General features: G+C 55.6%; 1 protein-coding gene across 1 annotated transcript; it reads left to right on the top strand.

Annotated features, from left to right (window-relative positions):
• The first annotated feature begins 2,389 nt into the window (after positions 1-2,389).
• Positions 2,390-13,084, top strand: LOC135457643 (transcriptional repressor p66-beta-like). Its single transcript, XM_064732340.1, has 5 exons — positions 2,390-2,768; positions 5,608-5,810; positions 8,379-8,489; positions 9,358-9,475; positions 10,762-13,084. Exons 1-5 carry the CDS (start codon positions 2,390-2,392, stop codon positions 10,893-10,895), a joined length of 945 nt encoding a protein of 314 aa, XP_064588410.1. The 3' UTR covers positions 10,896-13,084.
• The last annotated feature ends 7,539 nt before the right edge of the window (positions 13,085-20,623 follow it).

The raw sequence follows: 20,623 nt of genomic DNA, 5'->3' as shown, positions 1-20,623 counted from the left end.
GGGCTGGTTTGGGCCGGTTTGCACGACCCCCATCCCAAGGCCCCACCTGCTCCACAATTCCCAGGACTCCCCAGCCCTTCTCTCCCCACAACAGCTCCTGGTGCTCCAGGGGTCTGTGAGCCTGGCACTGCCAGCAATCCTGAATCCCCGCCTGATCCCAAATCCCCCACTGTGATTCTGAATCCCCCACCGTGATCCCAAATCCCCACTGTGATCCCGAATCCCCACTCTGATCCCAAATCCCCACTGTGATCCCGAATCCCCACTGTAATCCCAAATCCCCACCTGGTCCCAAATCAAGTCCTGATGCTGAATTCCCCCTGTGATCCCAAATCCTCACCTGATCCTGAATTCGTGCCCTGATCCCGAATTCCCACCCTGATTCCAAATCCCCACCTGATCCCAAATTTGTGCCCTGATCCTGAATTCCCCCTGTAATCCTGAATCCCCACCTGATCCCGAATTCTCACCCTGATCCCAAATCCACCTGTGATCCCAAATCTCCTCCCCAGCAATCGGGCTCGTCGGTGCCGTGCCAGCGCTCGTCCTCCTCCGCCATCTACATGAACCTCACATCCCAAATCTTCACCCTGACCCCACATCCTGCCCTGATCCCAAATCTCCAACTTGATCCCAAATCCCCACCATGACCCCAAATCCCCACCTGACCCCATACCTCTCCTCCCCAGTAATCGGGCTGGTCAGTGCCGTGCCATTGCTCATCCTCCTCCACCATCTACATGAACCTCACATCCCAAATTCACACCCTGATCCCGAATTCCCCCATGACCCCAAATCCCCACCTGACCCCAAATCCCCACCCGACCCCATACCTCTCCTCCCCAGCAATCGGGCTCGTCAGTGCTGTGCCAGCGCTCGTCCTCCTCCACCATCTACATGAACCTCACATCCCAAATCCTGACCCTGACCCCACATCCTGCCCTGATCCCAAATCTCCACCTTGATCCCAAATCCCCCACTGTGATCCCAAATCCCCACCATGACCCCAAATCCCCACCATGACCCCAAATCCCCACCTGACCCCAAATCTCCTCCTCCCCAGCAATCGGGCTCGTCGGTGCCGTGCCAGCGCTCGTCCTCCTCCGCCATCTACATGAACCTCACATCCACAAATCTTCACCCTGACCCCAAATTCCCCACCCTGACCCCAAATCCCCACCTGACCCCATACCTCTCCTCCCCAGCAATCGGGCTCGTCAGTGCCGTGCCAGCGCTCATCCTCCTCCGCCATCTACATGAACCTCACATCCCAAATTCACACCCTGATCCCGAATCCCCCCCCTGACCCCAAATCCCCCCCTGTGATCCCAAATCCCCACCATGACTCCAAATCCCCACCATGACCCCAAATCCCCACCTGACCCCATATCTCCTCCTCCTCCTCCCCAGCAATCGGGCTCGTCGGTGCCGTGCCAGCGCTCGTCCTCCTCCGCCACCTATATGAACCTCATGTCCCAAATTCACGCCCTGACCCCGAATCCTGCCCTGTGATCCCAAATCCCCCACTGAGATCCCAAATCCCCACCTGACCCCAAATCTCCTCCTTCCCAGCAATCGGGCTCCTCGGTGCCGTGCCAGCGCTCGTCCTCCTCCACCATCTACATGAACCTTGATCCCAAATTCACACCCTGACCCCAAATCCCCACCTGATCCTGAATTCTCGCCCTGATCCCTAATTCACACCCTGATCCCAAATCCCCCACCATGACTCCAAATCCCCACCTGACCCCAAATCCCCACTGAGATCCCAAATCCCCACCTGACCCCAAATCCCCACCTGACCCCATACCTCTCCTCCCCAGCAATCGGGCTCGTCGGTGCCGTGCCAGCGCTCGTCCTCCTCCGCCATCTACATGAACCTCACATCCCAAATCCTGCCCCTGACCCCAAATCCCCACTGTGACCCCAAATCCCCACCATGACCCCAAATCCCCACCTGATCCCAAATCCCCCACTGTGACCCCAAATCCCCACCTGACCCCAAATCTCCTCCTCCCCAGCAATCGGGCTCGTCGGTGCCGTGCCAGCGCTCGTCCTCCTCCGCCATCTACATGAACCTCACATCCCAAATCCTGACCCTGACCCCAAATCCTGCCCTGTGATCCCAAATCTCCACCTTGATCCCAAATCCCCATCTGATACAAAATTCCCCACTGTGATCCCAAATCCCCACCTGACCCCAAATCCCCACCTGACCCCAAATCTCCCCCGCAGCAATCGGGCTCGTCGGTGCCGTGCCAGCGCTCGTCCTCCTCCGCCATCTACATGAACCTCACATCCCAAATCCTGCCCTGTGATCCCAAATCCCCACCATGACCCCAAATCCCCCCCATGACCCCAAATCCCCACCTGACCCCAAATCTCCACCATGACCCCAAATCCCCACCATGACCCCAAATCCCCACCTGACCCCAAATCTCCTCCTCCCCAGCAATCGGGCTCGTCGGTGCCGTGCCAGCGCTCGTCCTCCTCCGCCATCTACATGAACCTCGCGTCGCACATGCAGCCGGGCTCGGTGGCCCGCGTGTCGTCCCCGCTCCCCAGCCCCAGCGCGCTCTCGGACGCCGCCAACTCCCAGGCCGCGGCCAAGCTGGCGCTGCGCAAGCAGCTGGAGAAGACGCTGCTGGAGATCCCTCCCCCGAAGCCGCCGGCGCCGCTGCTGCACTTCCTGCCCAGCGCCGCCAACAGCGAGTTCATCTACATGGTGGGGCTGGAGGAGGTGGTGCAGAGCGTCATCGACAGCCAAGGTGATGCCCAGGGTCATCCCAAAGGGGATTTGGGGGGTTTGACGCATAATTCGGGGCGTTTCAGGGTGAAATTGCGGGGTTTAGGGCTTGGAAGGGTGGTGGGGATTGGGAGGAAATTAGAAGTTTGGGATGGGTTTTTGCAGGTTTTTAAGGGGTTTGCAAGGTTTCAGATTGAATTTGTGGGATTTTAAATGAAATTTTTCAGGGTTTTTGGATGATTCGCGGGGTTTTGGCCAATTTATGGGATTTTGGCCAATTCATGGGATTTTGGCCAATTCATGGGATTTTGGCCAAAAATGTCAATATTTCTGCCCAGTTTTTTTGTGATCTCAGTCAGGATTTTCAGAATTTTAGCCCAAAATGTTGGGTTCTGGCTGGGTGCAGGATTTTTGGCCAGTTCAGGATTTCGGCCAATTCACAGGATTTCATCCACTTTGCATTATTTCAGCCAAAAATTTCACTATTCCCATCCAGTTTTTTATGATTTCAGTCAGGATTTTCAGGCTTTCAGCGCGAAACGTTGAGTTCTGTCAGGGTGCAGGATTTTTGGCCAATTCGCAGGGTTCCATCAAATTTGCAGGATTTTGGCCAAACATTTCAATATTCCCGCCCAGTTTTTTGGTGATTTCAGTCAGGATTTTCACGATTTCAGCCCAAAATGTTGGGTTCAGACTGGGTGCAGGATTGTTGGCTGATCTGCAGGATTTCAGCCAAAAATTTCAATATTCCCCTTCAGTTTTTTGGTGATTTCAGTCAGGATTTTCACCCCACCTGATCTTTCACCCCAGAACATTGTGTTCTGTCTGGGTGCAGGATTTTTGACCAGTTCAGGATTTCGGCCGATTCACAGGATTTCATCCACTTTGCATTATTTCATCCAAACATTTCACTATTCCCGCCCAGTTTTTTGGCGATTTCAGTCGGGATTTTCAGGATTTCACCCCAGAACATTGTGTTCTGTCTGGGTGCAGGATTTTTGACCAGTTCTGTCAGGGTGCAGGATTTTTGGCCAATTCTCAGGATTTTTGTCCAATTCACATGATTTCAGCCAAAACTTTAATATTCCCCCCCAGGTTTTTTGGCAGTTTCAGTCAGGATTTTCAATCTTTCACCCCAGAACATTGTGTTCTGTCTGGGTGCAGAATTTTTGACCAGTTCTGTCAGGGTGCAGGATTTCGGCCGATTCGCAGGATTTCATCCAATTCCCATTATTTCAGCCAAAACTTTCACTATTCCCGCCCAGTTTTTTGGTGATTTCAGTCAGGATTTTCATGATTTCAGCCCAAAATGTTGGGTTCAGACTGGGTGCAGGATTTTTGGCTGGTTCTGGCTGGGAGGAGGATTTTTGGCTGATCTGCAGGATTTCAGCCAAAAATTTCAATATTCCCCCTCAGTTTTTTATGATTTCAGTCAGGATTTTCAGGATTTCACCCCGAAACGTTGGGTTCTCTCTGGATGCGGGATTTTTGGCCGATTCGCAGGATTTCATCCAATTCCCATTATTTCAGCCAAAACTTTCACTATTCCCGCCCAGTTTTTTGGTGATTTCAGTCAGGATTTTCAGGCTTTCAGCGCAAAACATTGAGTTCTGTCTGGATGCAGGATTTTTGGCTGATTCGCAGGGTTCCGTCAAATTTGCAGGATTTTGGCCAAACATTTCAATATTCCCGCCCAGTTTTTTGGTGATTTCAGTCAGGATTTTCAGTCTTTCACCCCAGAACATTGTGTTCTGTCTGGGTGCAGGATTTTTGACCAGTTCTGTCAGGGTGCAGGATTTCGGCCAATTCACAGGATTTCATCCACTTTGCATTATTTCAGCCAAAACTTTCACTATTCCCGCCCAGTTTTTTGGCGATTTCAGTCAGGATTTTCAGTCTTTCACCCCAGAACATTGTGTTCTGGCTGGGTGCAGAATTTTTGGCCAATTCACATGATTTCAGCCAAAAATTTCACTATTCCCATCCAGTTTTTTATGATTTCAGTCAGGATTTTCAGGCTTTCAGCGCAAAACATTGAGTTCTGTCTGGATGCAGGATTTTTGACCAGTTCTGTCAGGGTGCAGGATTTTTGGCCAATTCTCAGGATTTTTGTCCAATTCACATGATTTCAGCCAAAACTTTCAATATTCCCCCCCAGTTTTTTGGTGATTTCAGTCAGGATTTTCAGGATTTCACCCCAGAACATTGTGTTCTGGCTGGGTGCAGAATTTTTGGCTGATTCGCAGGGTTCCGTCAAATTCGCAGGATTTTGGCCAAACATTTCACTATTCCCGCCCAGTTTTTTGGTGATTTCAGTCAGGATTTTCAGTCTTTCACCCCAGAACATTGTGTTCTGTCTGGGTGCAGAATTTTTGACCAGTTCAGGATTTCGGCCGATTCACAGGATTTCATCCACTTTGCATTATTTCAGCCAAAACTTTCACTATTCCCGCCCAGTTTTTTATGATTTCAGTCAGGATTTTCAGGATTTCACCCCGAAACGTTGGGTTCTCTCTGGGTGCAGAATTTTTGACCAGTTCTGTCAGGGTGCAGGATTTCGGCCGATTCACAGGATTTCATCCATTTTGCATTATTTCAGCCAAAACTTTCACTATTCCCGCCCAGTTTTTTGGCAATTTCAGTCAGGATTTTCAGTCTTTCACCCCAGAACATTGCGTTCTGTCTGGGTGCAGGATTTTTGACCAGTTCTGTCAGGGTGCAGGATTTCATCCACTTTGCATTATTTCAGCCAAAATTTTCACTATTCCTGCCCAGTTTTTTGGCGATTTCAGTCGGGATTTTCAGCCTTTCACCCCAGAACATTGTGTTCTGTCTGGGTGCTGAGCCGGGCTGTGTTGCAGGGAAGAGCGCCCCGGCGGTGCCGCGCGTGGAGCCGTTCGTGTGCGCTCAGTGCCGCACCGACTTCACGCCGCACTGGAAGCAGGAGAAGGGCGGGCGCATCCTGTGCGAGCAGTGCCAGACCTCCAACCAGAAGAAGGCGCTCAAGGCCGAGCACACGAATCGCCTCAAGAACGCCTTCGTCAAGGCCCTGCAGCAGGAGCAGGTGGGGGTCGCTGGGAGTGCCCCGTTCCCGTGGCTCCTCCCGTCCCAAAGCAGCCCAAAGCACTCTGTGCCATCCCCTTCCATTGTTCCCGGCCCATTGATTCCATTGATTCCTTCCCATTGATCCCATCAATCCCATTGATCCCATCCTATTGATCCCATTGGTCCCATCCCATTGATTCCATTGATTCCTTCCCATTGATCCCATCAATCCCATTGATTCCATCCTATTGATCCCATTGTTCCCATCCCATTGATTCCATTCATTCCTTCCCATTGATCCCATCCCACTGCTTGCATTGATCCCACCCCATTGATCCCATCCCATTGTTCCCATTGATCCCACTCCACTGATCCCATCCCATTGATTCCATCCCATTGTTCCTGTTGATCCCACCCCACTGATCCCATCCCATTGATCCCATTGATCCCATCCCATTGTTCCTATTGATCCCACCCCATTGATCCCATTGTTCCCATTGATCCCACCCTATTGATCCCATCCCATTGTTCTCATTGATCCCATCCCATTCTTCCCATTGATCCTATTGGTTCCATCTCATTTTTCCCATTGATCTCGCTCCATTGATTCCATCCCATTGGATGTGGGATATGTGGGATCATTGTTCCCATTGATCCCATCCCATTGATCTTATCCCATTAATTCCATCCCATTGTTCCCATGGATTCCATCCTGTTGATACCATTGTTCCCATCCCATTGATCCCATCCCATTGTTCCCATTAATCCCACCCTATTGATCCTACCCTATTGATCCCACCCCATTGATCCCATCCCATTCTTCCCATTGATTCCATCCCACTGCTCTCATTGATCCCATCCCATTATGTTCCCATCTATCCCATCCCATTCTTCCCATAGATTCCATCCCATTGATCCTATTGATTCTATGCCATTGATTCCATCCCATTGGATGTGGGATATGTGGGATCATTGTTCCCATTGATCCCATCCCATCAATCCCACTGATCCCATCCCATTGTTCCCATTGACCCCACCCCATTGATCCTGTCCCACTCATCCCATCCCAGCCAGGTTGGCATTCCTGAAGAATTGAGCAGGATGGCATTCCCATGGGTGGCTGTCCCATGGCTGTCTGTCATTGCCCTGTCTGTCTGTCTGTCTGTCCCCAGGAGATCGAGCAGAGGCTGCAGCAGCAGGCTGCCCTGTCCCATGGCTGTCTGTCATTGCCCTGTCTGTCTGTCTGTCTGTCCCACAGGAGATCGAGCAGAGGCTGCAGCAGCAGGCTGCCCTGTCCCATGGCTGTCTGTCACTGCCATGTCTGTCTGTCTGTCCACAGGAGATCGAGCAGAGGCTGCAGCAGCAGGCTGCCCTGTCCCATGGCTGTCTGTCACTGCCATGTCTGTCTGTCTGTCCCCAGGAGATCGAGCAGAGGCTGCAGCAGCAGGCTGCCCTGTCCCATGGCTGTCTGTCACTGCCCTGTCTGTCTGTCTGTCTGTCCCCAGGAGATCGAGCAGAGGCTGCAGCAGCAGGCTGCCCTGTCCCATGGCTGTCTGTCATTTCCCTGTCTGTCTGTCTGTCTGTCCCCAGGAGATCGAGCAGAGGCTGCAGCAGCAGGCTGCCCTGTCCCATGGCTGTCTGTCATTGCCCTGTCTGTCTGTCTGTCTGTCCACAGGAGATCGAGCAGAGGCTGCAGCAGCAGGCTGCCCTGTCCCATGGCTGTCTGTCACTCCCATGTCTGTCTGTCTGTCCCACAGGAGATCGAGCAGAGGCTGCAGCAGCAGGCTGCCCTGTCCCATGGCTGTCTGTCACTGCCATGTCTGTCTGTCTGTCCCCAGGAGATCGAGCAGAGGCTGCAGCAGCAGGCTGCCCTGTCCCATGGCTGTCTGTCATTGCCCTGTCTGTCTGTCTGTCTGTCCACAGGAGATCGAGCAGAGGCTGCAGCAGCAGGCTGCCCTGTCCCATGGCTGTCTGTCACTCCCATGTCTGTCTGTCTGTCCCACAGGAGATCGAGCAGAGGCTGCAGCAGCAGGCTGCCCTGTCCCATGGCTGTCTGTCACTGCCCTGTCTGTCTGTCTGTCTGTCCCCAGGAGATGGAGCAGAGGCTGCAGCAGCAGGCTGCCCTGTCCCATGGCTGTCTGTCATTGCCCTGTCTGTCTGTCTGTCTGTCCCCAGGAGATCGAGCAGAGGCTGCAGCAGCAGGCTGCCCTGTCCCATGGCTGTCTGTCATTGCCCTGTCTGTCTGTCTGTCCCACAGGAGATCGAGCAGAGGCTGCAGCAGCAGGCTGCCCTGTCCCATGGCTGTCTGTCATTGCCATGTCTGTCTGTCTGTCCCCAGGAGATCGAGCAGAGGCTGCAGCAGCAGGCTGCCCTGTCCCATGGCTGTCTGTCACTGCCATGTCTGTCTGTCTGTCTGTCCCACAGGAGATCGAGCAGAGGCTGCAGCAGCAGGCTGCCCTGTCCCATGGCTGTCTGTCACTGCCATGTCTGTCTGTCTGTCCCACAGGAGATCGAGCAGAGGCTGCAGCAGCAGGCTGCCCTGTCCCATGGCTGTCTGTCACTGCCATGTCTGTCTGTCTGTCCCCAGGAGATCGAGCAGAGGCTGCAGCAGCAGGCTGCCCTGTCCCCCACGGCCGCGCCCGCCGTGCCCAGCGTGGGCAAACAGGACGGGATCCTGCGGCACCACACGCTCCGGCAGGTGGGACACGGGGTGTGGGGTCAGGGGATCATGGGGTGGGATAATGGGGTGGGATTGTGGGATGGGATTATGGGGTGGGATTATGGGGTGGGATCGTGGGATGGGATTGTGGGGTCATGGGATCATGGAGTATTGGGATCATGGGGTAATGGGGTGGGATTGTGGGATGAGATCATGGGATAATGGGATGGGATCATGGCGTCATGGGAAAATGGGATGGATGGGATAATGGGGTGGGATTGTGGGATGGGATCGTGGGATCATTGGGATGGGACTGTGAGATCAGGGGATCATGGAGTAATGGGATTGTGGGACAATGGCTTCATGGGGTAATGGGATGGGATCGTGGGATGAGATAATGGGATGGGATCATGGAGGTGGGACTGTGAGATGATGGGATGGGATCATGGGGTAATGGGGTCATGGAGTAATGGGATCGTGGGATCCTGGGATAATGGGATTGTGGGATCATGGAACAATGAGGTCATGGGGTAATGGGATGGGATTAATGGGGTGGGATCATGGGGTAATGGAGTCATGGGGTGGGATTAATGGGGTAGGATCATGGGATCATGAGATGATGGGATCATGGGGTGGGATTGTGCATGGGACCATGGGATCATGGGTAATGGGATCGTGGGATGGGATCATGGGATAATGGGATGGGATTGTGGGATAATAGGATAGGACCATGGGATGGGATCATGGGATAATGGGATGGGATGGGTTTATGGGGATGGGACCATGGGGATGGGGCGGGATGTGCCCATCAGGATGGGTGCAGTGGCCGCCCGTTCTCCCCATGCCCACTCTCCCACCCCCGTGTCCGTGTGTCCGTGTGTCCGTGTGTCCGTGTGTCCGTGCGCAGGCCCCGCAGCCCCAGAGCAGCCTCCAGCGCGGCATCCCCACCTCCGCCCGCTCCATGCTCTCCAACTTCGCCCAGGCCCCGCAGCTCTCCGTGGCCGGGGGGCTCCTGGGAATGCCAGGTACGGCAGGAGCGGGCGGGAACGGGATGGGATGGGATGGGATGGGAACAATGGGATGGGATGGGATGGGATGGGATGGGATGGGATGGGATGGGATGGGATGGGATGGGATGGGATGGGGTGGGATGGGATGGGATGGGATGGGATGGGATGGGATGGGATGGGATGGGATGGGATGGGGTGGGATGGGATGGGATGGGAGCGATGGGATGGGATGGGATGGGATGGGATGGGATGGGATGGGGTGGGATGGGATGGGATGGGAGCGATGGGATGGGATGGAATGGGGTGGGAACAATGGGATGGGATGGGATGGGATGAGTGGGATGGGATGGGATGGGATGGGATGGGATGGGATGGGATGGGATGGGAACAATGGGATGGGATCAGATCAGCAGTCTGGGACACGCCCTCTGGATTTTGGGGCAGAATTTGGGAATTCCCACCCTGTGCCAGCTCCATCCTGGCCCTTCCTGCCTCGTGGGGTTTTCAGGGTGGCTGTGGGTGCAATGGGATCTGTGGGATCTGTAGGATCCCTGTGCTCTGTGGGCTCCCCGTGCCCAGCCCGGTTTCCGTGGGCTCAGTGAGCTCTGTAGGATCAGTGGGCTCTGTAGGATCTGTAAGATCAGTGGGCTCTGTAGGATCGGTGGGATGTGTAGGATCAGTGGGCTCTGTAGGATCCCCGTGCCCAGCCCGGTTTCCTTGGGCTCTGTGGGATGTGTAGGATCAGTGGGATGTGTAGGATCAGTGGGATCTGTAGGATCAGTGGGATCTGCAGGATCAGTGGGCTCTGTAGGATCAGTGGGATCTGTAGGATCAGTGGGATCTGTAGGATCAGTGGGATCTGTAGGATCAGTGGGATGTGTAGGATCAGTGGGATCTGTAGGATCAGTGGGATGTGTAGGATCAGTGGGATGTGTAGGATCTGTAGGATCAGTGGGATGTGTAGGATCAGTGGGATCTGTAGGATCAGTGGGCTCTGTAGGATCAGTGGGATGTGTAGGATCAGTGGGCTCTGTAGGATCAGAGGGATCTGTAGGATCAGTGGGATCTGTGGGATCCCCGTGCTCAGCCCAGTTTCCATGGGCTCTGTAGGATCAGTGGGCTCTGTGGGATCTGTAGGATCAGTGGGATGTGTAGGATCTGTAGGATCAGTGGGATGTGTAGGATCAGTGGGATCTGTAGGATCAGTGGGCTCTGTAGGATCAGTGGGATGTGTAGGATCAGTGGGATCTGTGGGCTCTGTGGGATCCCCGTGCCCAGCGCGGTTTCGGTGCCGTCCCCAGGGGTGAACATCGCGTACCTGAACGCCGGCATCGGGGGCCACAAAGCGTCGAGCCTGGCGGACCGGCAGCGGGAATACCTGCTGGATATGATCCCGCCGCGCTCCATATCGCAGTCCATCAGCGGGCAGAAATAGCCCCGGATCCCACAGCCCCACCGGGCCGGGCTGGGCCAAACCGGGCTGAACCAAACCGGGCTGAGCTGAACCAGGCCGGGCGCCGCCGCTCCCTCCCCGGGGACAACACAACAGATCAGACCGAGAACCCCAGAGAAACAAAGAGCAAAAACAACACAAAAACAGCGACCCAGACCCAAGCAAACATTTCAGAGGCGCCGGCCCCCGGTGCTCCCAGCCCGAAACGGCCTCGGTTCCCCGGCCGGAGCAGCCCCGGCCCCGCCGCTCGTTTTGTAACGCCGCCGCTTCCCCCTTGTGTTGTGGGTTTGTTTTTTGCCCCTTTTTTTCCTTATTTTCGCCCCCCTCCCTTGGCTCCATGGATGGTTAAAGCTTTTTTCTCCCTTTTTCCAGAGACTTTGGCAAGGGCACCTTCCCCGTTTCCCCGGGGGGAGATTTTGGGGGGCGGCCTGTGCTGGTTTGGGGGGGATGCTCTGATCCCATTGAGGAGGGGGACAAATCCCTGTTGGATGTGATCCCAGGGGTGTCACCTCCCCATGTCCCCGATCCCAGGGGTGTCACCTCCCCCTGGCCCCACCCAGGGGTGTCACCTCCCCTGGCCCCACCCAGGGGTGTCACCTCCCCTGGCCCCACCCAGGGGTGTCACCTCCCCCTGTCCCCGATCCCAGGGGTGTCACCTCCCCTGTCCCCACCCTGGGGTGTCACCTCCCCCTGTCCCCACCCAGGGGTGTCACTCCCCAGAACACCCCAGCCCCAATCCCTCGGCTCCAGCCCCGATCCCGATGTCCCCAGGGGTGACAGCGCTGCCAGAGCCACCCCTGGACCCCCTTGGGGGTCCCTCAATGTCCCCTCGAGGTGACCCAACCCCCCCCCCCCGGGGGTGTCCCCTCTGTCCCCACGTTGGGGACGCGGCGGCTCCGGAGCGGACGGCGCTGCCAGGGCGGGTGAGTGACCCCACATCTGTCCCCACGTCTGTCCCCACGTCTGTCCCCACATCTGTCCCCACATCTGTCCCCACGTCTGTCCCCACGTCTGTCCCCACATCTGTCCCCAAGCCCTGCAGGCTCCAGAGCCGCTCTCACCCCTCCCTGGCCCCTCTGGCACCCGGGGGTGGCACCGGGGTCACCAATGGCACCTGTGCCACCAGTGTGTCCCCCCAGGGACAGCGAGGGGGACCCTGAGTGCCACCCTGGGGTCCCTCTGTGCCACCCTGGGGTCCCCGAGTGCCACCCTGGGGTCCCCGTGTGCCACCCTAGGATCCCTGAGTGCCACCCTGGGGTCCCCGAGTGCCACCCTGGGGTCCCTGTGTGCCACCCTGGGGTCCCTCTGTGCCACCCTGGGGTCTCTCTGTGCCACCCTGGGGTCTCTGAGTGCCACCCTGGGGTCCCTCAGTGCCACCCTGGGGTCCCTGAGTGCCACCCTGGGGTCTCTGAGTGCCACCCTGGGGTCCCCCTGGGCTCCCTGAGTGCCACCCTGGGGTCCCTGAGTGCCACCCTGGGGTCCCTCTGTGCCACCCTAGGGTCCCCCTGTGCCACCCTGGGGTCCCTGAGTGTCACCCTGGGGTCCCTCTGTGCCCCCCTTGGGTCCCTGAGTGCCACCCTGGGGTCCCTCTGTGCCCCCCTTGGGTCCCTGAGTGCCACCCTGGGGTCCCTCTGTGCCACCCTTGGGTCCCTGAGTGCCACCCTGGGGTCCCTCTGTGCCCCCCTTGGGTCCCTGAGTGTCACCCTGGGATCCCTCTGTGCCACCCTGGGGTCCCTGAGTGTCACCCTGGGATCCCTCTGTGCCACCCTGGGGTCCCCCTGTGCCACCCTGGGGTCCCTGTGTGCCACCCTGGGGTCCCTGAGTGCCACCCTGGGGTCTCTCTGTGCCACCCTGGGGGTGACAGGGGTGGCACCCATGGTGGGGAGGGGTCTCTGATGTGCCCTCTGTCCCCAGGGGGTGGCACTGGGGGTCACCATTGTCACCTGAGTGCCACCCTGGGGTCCCTGTGTGCCACCCTAGGGTCCCTCTGTGTCACCCTGGGGTCTCTCTGTGTCACCCTGGGGTCTCTTTGTGCCACCCTGGGGGTGACAGGGGTGGCCCCCATGGTGGGGAGGGGTCTCTGATGTGCCCTGTGGCAATGGGGGTCACCATTGTCACCTGAGTGCCACCCTAGGGTCCCTGAGTGCCACCCTGGGATCCCTCTGTGCCACCCTGGGATCCCTGTGTGCCACCCTGGGGGAGACAGGGCTGCCCCAATGGTGGGGAGGGGTCTCTGGTGTCCCCCTGTGCCCGGGGGTGGCCCTGGGGGTCACCATTGTCACCTGAGTGCCACCCTGGGGTCCCTGTGTGTCACCCTGGGGTCCCTGAGTGCCACCCTGGGGTCCCTGAGTGCCACCCTGGGGTCTCTCTGTGCCACCCTGGGGTCTCTCTATGCCACCCTGGGATCCCTGTGTGCCACCCTGAGGTCTCTCTGTGCCACCCTGGGGTCCCCCTGTGCCACCCTGGGATCCCTGAGTGCCACCTTGGGTCCCTGAGTGCCACCCTGGGGTCCCTCTGTGCCACCCTGGGGTCTCTCTGTGCCACCCCAGGGTGACAGTGGTGGCACCCATGGTGGGGAGGGGTCTCTGATGTGCCCTCTGTCCCCAGGGGGTGGCACTGGGGGTCACCATTGTCACCTGAGTGCCACCCTGGGGTCCCTCTGTGCCACCCTGGGGTCTCTCTGTGCCACCCTGGGGTCCCTGTGTGCCACCCTGGGGTCCCTCTGTGCCACCCTGGGGTCTCTATGCCACCCTTGGGTCCCTGAGTGCCACCCTGGGGTCCCTGTGTGTCACCCTGGGGTCTCTCTATGCCACCCTTGGGTCCCTGTGTGCCACCCTGGGGTCCCTCTGTGCCACCCTGGGGTCTCTCTATGCCACCCTGGGGTCTCTCAGTGCCACCCCGGGGGTGACAGGGATGCCCCCATGGTGGGGAGGGGTCTCTGGTGCCCCCCTGTGCCCGGGGGTGCCCGGGGGGGTCGAGGGGAGCCCCCAGCCCGGAATGAGCCGCGAGGAAAATCTCGATTTGCACTTGAGCCCTGCCGAGCTCCCCCGGCCCGAGTTCCCGTGGCTTTGGTGAATTTTGGTCCCAATTCCCCTTTTTCCCTCACTCTGAGCCTTTTCCCGCTCCTCTCGTGCAATTCCCCCAATTGGGGGGGTCCCAAATCCCCCAAAACCCCCCCAAAAACCCCCAAACCTGGGGGACCCCGACCCCAAAACCAGGAGGGTCCCAACCCCTGATTTAAAGGGAGGGACCCCCCCATAAATTTTGAGGGGACCCCAACCCCACCCTGAATTGGAGGAGGGGTCCCCCCTGTCCAGCCCCCTCCCCACATTCAATGAGCACTTACCTGGGGGGGGTTGGACCCCCCAAAATCCCCCCCGGGACCCCCCAGAAGCAAAGGAAAAATGGGGTTTATTCTGATTTTTGGGGGGGTTTTAATGGGGTTTTATATTCAGAATTTTGGGGTGTTTCTGTTGGCTTTGATCATTTCCAGCTGTTCCCCCCCCCCCCCCCCCATTTTTCCATTTTTTCCTTTTCCCATTTTCCCCCAATTTTCCAATTCCCTCCCCAAATTTCTCACCCCGGGAGCACTTTGACAAATGGGGTTTTTGGGGCTAAAACCTGAATTTTTGGGTTATTTTAGGGATTTCTGTTACTTTTTAAAGGGGGGGGGGGGTCATTCCCTCTCCACCCCCCAAGTGCCACTGCCCCCCCCCAGGGCTGAGAAAAACAAATTTAAAAAACCCTAAAAAAAAAAAAAAAAAGGGATTTTCACCCCTAAAAATGGTGAAAACCTGGAAAAAAATCCCAAACCCAAGTGCAATAGTGGGGGGGGGGGGGGGGGTCAAACTCTTGGTGCTATAAATGAAATTTGGGGGGGGGGCAGCGCTGTCACCCCCCCTTGGGGGTCTCAGCCCTGGGGGCTGCGGGCAGTTCCCCCCTCCCCAAAAATGATCCTGGGCCGATCCCACCCCCCAAAATCGACCCCAAATCCCTTTTTGGGGGGTCCTGGGCCGATCCCACCCCCCAAAATCGACCCCAAATCCCTTTTTGGGGGGTCCTGGGCTGTTCCCACCCCCCAAAATTGACCCCAAATCCCTTTTTGGGGGGTCCTGGGCCGATCCCACCCCCCAAAATCGACCCCAAATCCCTTTTTGGGGGGTCCTGGGCCGATCCCACCCCCCAAAATCGACCCCAAATCCCTTTTTGGGGGGTCCTGGGGAGATCCCACCCCTCAAAATCGACCCCAAATCCCTTTTTGGGGGTCCTGGGCAGAACCCACCCCCCAAAATTGACCCCAAATCCCTTTTTGGGGGGTCCTGGGCCGATCCCACCCCCCAAAATCGACCCCAAATCCCAAAAGTGATTCCCAGGATTGGCAGGGGGGGAAATTCCCAATCCCAAAAAGGCCCCAAATCCTTTCCTGGGCTCCTGAGCAGTTCCCACCCCCCCAAAATGCCCCCAAACCCCTCCTGGGATCCCCAATCCCGGAATTCCAGGGGGGAATTTGGATCCATGTCCAGCCCCCCCCCCCCCCCCCAGCATAGGTTTATCCCTATTTTTATTATTATTATTATTATTATTATTATTATTTTTTGGCTTGCCCCCCTTTTCCCCCCCTGTCCTGCTGCCCCCAGGGCTGTGATATCCCAGAAAATTCCCTTTTTTTATTCCCCCCTTCCCCTCCCAGCTCCAAACTTTTGAGGATTTTTCCCGCTTTTTTTCCGGCTAGGGGTAGATCCGCTTGTGAAAATGCTTTTTTGGGGTTTTTCTGTTTTGGGGGAGGTGGGGGGGGGTTTGTTTTTATTTTTTTTTTTGGTTCCTCCAAAGGCATTTCCCATTTCCCACCCCCGAATTCCCCCCAATCCCCGAATTCCCCCAATCCCCGTTTGCTTCCGCTCTCGCTGCCGATATAACCAGGACTCATCCGTGTATATAAAACTTGAGCTGTTTCTTGACACATTAAAAAAAAAAAAAGGCAAAAAAAAGGCAAAAAAAAGGCAAAAAAAAAGAGATAAAAAAAGGTTAAAAAAAAAAAAAATACGAGGGAAAAAAAAAAAAAAAAACAACAAACCTGTACATTGTGTAGAAAACAAAAAAAAAAGGAAAAAAAAGGTAAAAAAACGACGGAAAAAGCGGCCAAGGACCCGCCTGGTGTTGTGGAAGTGTCACGTCCGTGTCGTGTGCCCTCGTGTGTGTGACATGAACCGTGCAAGGAGGGGGGGCCGGGGGGCTCCACCCCCCAATTCTGTGCCTTTCACACGGGGCGGCACCGGGACCCCCGGCGGGGCCTCAGCCCCGGTCCTGTATTTGCACTGTTTTTATTCTGGATTGGCTTCCCGACAATACACGGCTCCAACGAACCCGCCTGCGCCTCTTCCGTGCCCGGGAGGGGGACTGGGGAGGGGGAATTGGGGAGGGGGCGGCACTGGGGGAGGGGGGATGGGACTGAAATTGCAGCGTTTCAGCACAAAAATCCGTTATTTCAGCCCAAAAATCCGTTATTTCAGCCCAAAATATCAGCATTTCAGCCCAAAAATCCGTTACTTCAGCCCAAAAATCCATTATTTTATCCAGAAATTGCAGCGTTTCAGCCCAAAAATCCATTATTCCAGCCCGAAATATCAGCATTTCAGCCCGAAAATCTGTTACTTCAGCCCGAAATATCAGCATTTCAGCTCAAAAATCCATTATTTCAGCCCAAAAATCCGTTACTTAAGCCCGAAATTCCAGGATTTCTGCAAAAAAATCCATTATTTCAGCACAAGAATCTGTTATTTCAGCCCGAAATTCCAGGATTTTAGCAAAAAAAAAAAAAAAAGATACAGGGTTTCAGCCCCAAAAGTTCCAGGATTACAGGAAGAAGAATTCAGGATTTCAGCCTGAAATATCAGGATTTTAGCCCAAAATTGCAGCGTTTCAGCCCCAAAAATTCCAGGATTTCATAAAAAAAAAATCCAGGATTTCAGCCCAAAATTCCCACATTTCAGCCCCAAAAATCCAGGATTTAAGCCCAAAAGTTCCAGGATTTAAGCCCCAAAAGTTCCAGGAATTCAGCCCAAAAATCCGTTATTTCAGCCCAAAATTCCAGAAATTCCAACATTTCAGCCCAAACCATTGAGTTCCACTCCCAGTTTTCAGGATTTCACACCCAGGTTTTTACTTCCTGCCCAAATTTGGGAATTTCAGTAAAATTTCCAGGATTTCAGCCCAGTTCGGGTGTCAGGAAAAAAAAAAATCAAGATTTTAGGTCCAATTTCAGTCCAGAATTGTGGGCGTTTGGTCCCAATTTCCAGGATTTTAGGCCCAAATTTCTGTGTTTGGAATTCTGATCCCAATTTACAGAATTCCAGTGGAATTCCTGGATCCAGCCCCAAAATCACTGAATTTAATCCCATTTTTGGCCTTTCAGCCCCATCTGCAGGATTTCATTTCCATCTTTCAGGCACAACTTTGGGGATTTGGATCTGTCGGGTTTGGTCCAAATTTGGACAATTTCAGCCCCAATTTGAGGATTTTGGATCCCAATTTCTGGCTTGGGGTGGGGGTGGGTGGAAATGGGGATTTTTGCACAAATTTAAGGATTTTCCCCATTTTTTCCCTCTTTTCCATCGGGTTTGAGCTCGGGGCTGATGGCAGAGTGTGGGAGGGGTGAGGATCCCCCAGTTTTTGGAGAAAGGCTTAAAAATAAAATTAATTAAAACTTCAGCCTTTTGTAACAATGTTTTAATTAAGAGAAGAATCATTTACCAGGGTGGCAAATTAGGGGGGGCCCCCCAAAAATCCTCCAGGACACGGGGACACAAATTTCGGTGTCCCCGATTTGGGGGTGACAGGGACCAGATTTGCTACAAAAGGAGTTTTCTTTGCTAAATAAAAGACCCAAAAATGGGGAAATTCTGTGTACAGAGCCCCTGGGGGCGGGGGGGGGACAGGGCAGGGGACAGGGATGGATTTTGGGATCCCAGGGATGGAATTTGGGATTCCCAGGATGGATTTTGGGACCGCCAGGATGGATTTTGGGATTCCCAGGATGGATTTTAGGACTCCTGGAATGGATTTTGGGACTCTGGGATGAATTTTGGGATCCTCAGGATGGATTTTGGGACCCCCAGGATGGATTTTGGGGACCCCCAGGATGGATTTTAGGACCCCTCGAATGGATTTTGGGATCCCAGGATGGATTTTAGGACCCCTGGAATGGATTTTGGGACTCTGGGATGAATTTTGGGATCCCCGGGATGGATTTTGGGAGCCCCGGAATGGATTTTAGGACTCCTGGAATGGATTTTGGGATCCTGGGATGGATTTTGGGACCCCCCAGGATGGATTTTGGGATCCTGGGATGGATTTTGGGACCCCCAGGATGGATTTTAGGACTCCTGGAATGGATTTTGGGACCCTGGGATGGATTTTGGGACCCCCAGGATGGATTTTGGGACCCCCGAGATGAATTTTGGGAGCCCCGAGATGGACACGGGGACACTTTGGCACTTCGGACCGGGGGGTGCAGGGTTGGGACACGAGAATGGGGGATCCCAGGCCGGGTTAGAGAAAGAGAACGGGTTAGAGAGGGAAACTGAGGCACGGAGCTGGGACACAGAGGAAGACGGGGGGGAAGCACAGGAACTCCCCGGGACCCTCCGGAGGATCTCAGCCGTTAACGCCGCTCCCGGCCGCGCTCCGCCCCTACGGGCCCGCCCAAACCGATCACCGAGTGCGGCCCCAGTGCAGCTGCGCTTTTTCCGGCCAAGGCCGCCATTACCGGGCCTCTCCCGCAAGGCTCCCCTTGTTCCAGCGACACCGACACAGCGCCGGTCATGACCCAAGACCCGTCTGCGTCCGTCGCTGCTGCGTCTTCGCCCCGGTACTGAAAAGGCCAATCGGGGTGCTATCACCACTTGTGTAAGTTACCGTATGGGAACCCCGCTCCCCTTCCTCCCTGCCTCCCTGCCCCTCTTCTTCCTCCTTGCCGGCCTTCCAGCGCAGTTCCGGGACACGGGGCGCCCCAGCTCCCCAATCCACCCCTGCTGCCGCCGCTCCAGCTCGGTCTCCCGGTGCTCGGGCACTGCCGCTGCTCCCCGCCGGGCCGGCAGCCACCGAGCTCCCAGCTGATAGAGCATGAAGCGATACACGGAATAAACAAACTCCACAAGCAGATATAGTTATGAAGTGGGTATGTGTGTCAGCGCCCGGCACAAGCGGGAGAGGTCTGGTGAAAATCTGTGGCCTGAGCCTCGGGCTGTCCCTCATCTTTATTCACAAAGGTCTTCCATATGCAATACGTTGCATAATTTTAGCATGCATATTCAACCCCTGGCCCCGCCTGTCCTTGCATGGTAATCAGATCCACGCCCTTCTGGGAGGGCGTTGTTTGCTGTGGGGGTCTCTGGTGCTCTCTGACGCTGAAGGTTGTGGTCTTCCTCAGGACTGAACTTTGGAACTTTTCTCCTTTGCACTTGCACTTTGTTCCCTTGGTGCTTACCTGAGTAGTCTGTCGGCCTTGGTTAGCTTGGAGACAGAGGAGATCCTTTATCCGGGCTTTTTGTATCTCTTGGTCTTCTCTGGTATTGTTCTTCATGCAAGAAATTTAGGAATTTTGCATTTTCCTATGCCCTTTTTACCGTGGGGTAAAAGGGCATAGGAAAATGCATAGAAACTTAAGAGGTTTCTTAAGTTAAAAGGCTAAAATTCAACACATACTTCTACAGGCTAAACTTTAAATGCTTAATTCATAATGCTAATTCAAGTGAACTCCAAAAATCTCCATTTCAAGCCCACCGCTCGCCGTGGCCCCTCCGCAGCAGCCCCACGCCGCTCCTCGGGCACCGCCTGGGGGCGCTCTCCCACCGCCGCCCGCCCCGGCACCAATAGACTAATCCCTTCATCTAACTCTTTTTCTTTATTATTTTCAATAGCCTTTCTCCCGTGTTTTGAGAAAGAATTTGGAGAGGGCTGCCTTTGAACTGAGCTCCTAGAGAGTTTTCCTGAGCAGCCGGAGCTGTGGTTACGAGGGAACGGAGCGCAGGGCGAGACGGGGCCTGAGGGGAGAGCGCTGAGGGGACGGCGTCGCGCTGAGGGGACGGCGTCGCGCTGAGGGGAGGGCATCGCGCCGAGTCTCGGCCCTCCGATGGCGGGACCTGGGCCGGTCCGGAACCGTCAGAGGGGGGCATTTACGGGGTGTATCAGACGGGGAAGCGGTTCATAGAGCGTGCAGATCCCAGGCGTGGCCGCGAACCAGCCAGATTCACCGCCGGGGCCGGGGCTGGGGTCCGGGGCAGGTGGATGCCGGAGAAAACCAGCCGGGCACGCGAGTAATTAATTCCCTTGGCTCTGCGCTTTCCCCTTATTCAGTCCCTTGTTGTTTTTTGTGCAAGTTTACTAAACCTTTATAATTTTGAAAGCGGGCGTAGTTTCTCACAGAGGGTTTGTGGTTCTTGTCGCTTCCAGGAACGTGGAAGAAGAGCGGCATAAGAGGAGGGACCACCATGACACTGCTGGCCGGTGCGAGGTGAGAGAAGTGAGGAGAAACCCCCAAAACCCGCAGCCAACCCCTCTCCATCCCCCCCGAGCCCCTCTCGCCGCCTCGGCTTTTCCCGCAATTCCCGAATTGCTGCAGCAGCGACCCCCGGGCAGGGAGATCTCAGAGCAGAGAGGAGAAGTTGTGGGGGGACCTCGCTGTGGCCTGGCAGGACCTGAAGGGGCTTCAG

Source organism: Zonotrichia leucophrys, chromosome 25 (genome assembly GCF_028769735.1).
Source record: "Zonotrichia leucophrys gambelii isolate GWCS_2022_RI chromosome 25, RI_Zleu_2.0, whole genome shotgun sequence".
Lineage (NCBI taxonomy): Eukaryota > Metazoa > Chordata > Aves > Passeriformes > Passerellidae > Zonotrichia > Zonotrichia leucophrys.
The sequence above is the reverse complement of the archived record's forward strand: the minus strand, read 5'-3'. Positions and strand labels throughout refer to the sequence as shown.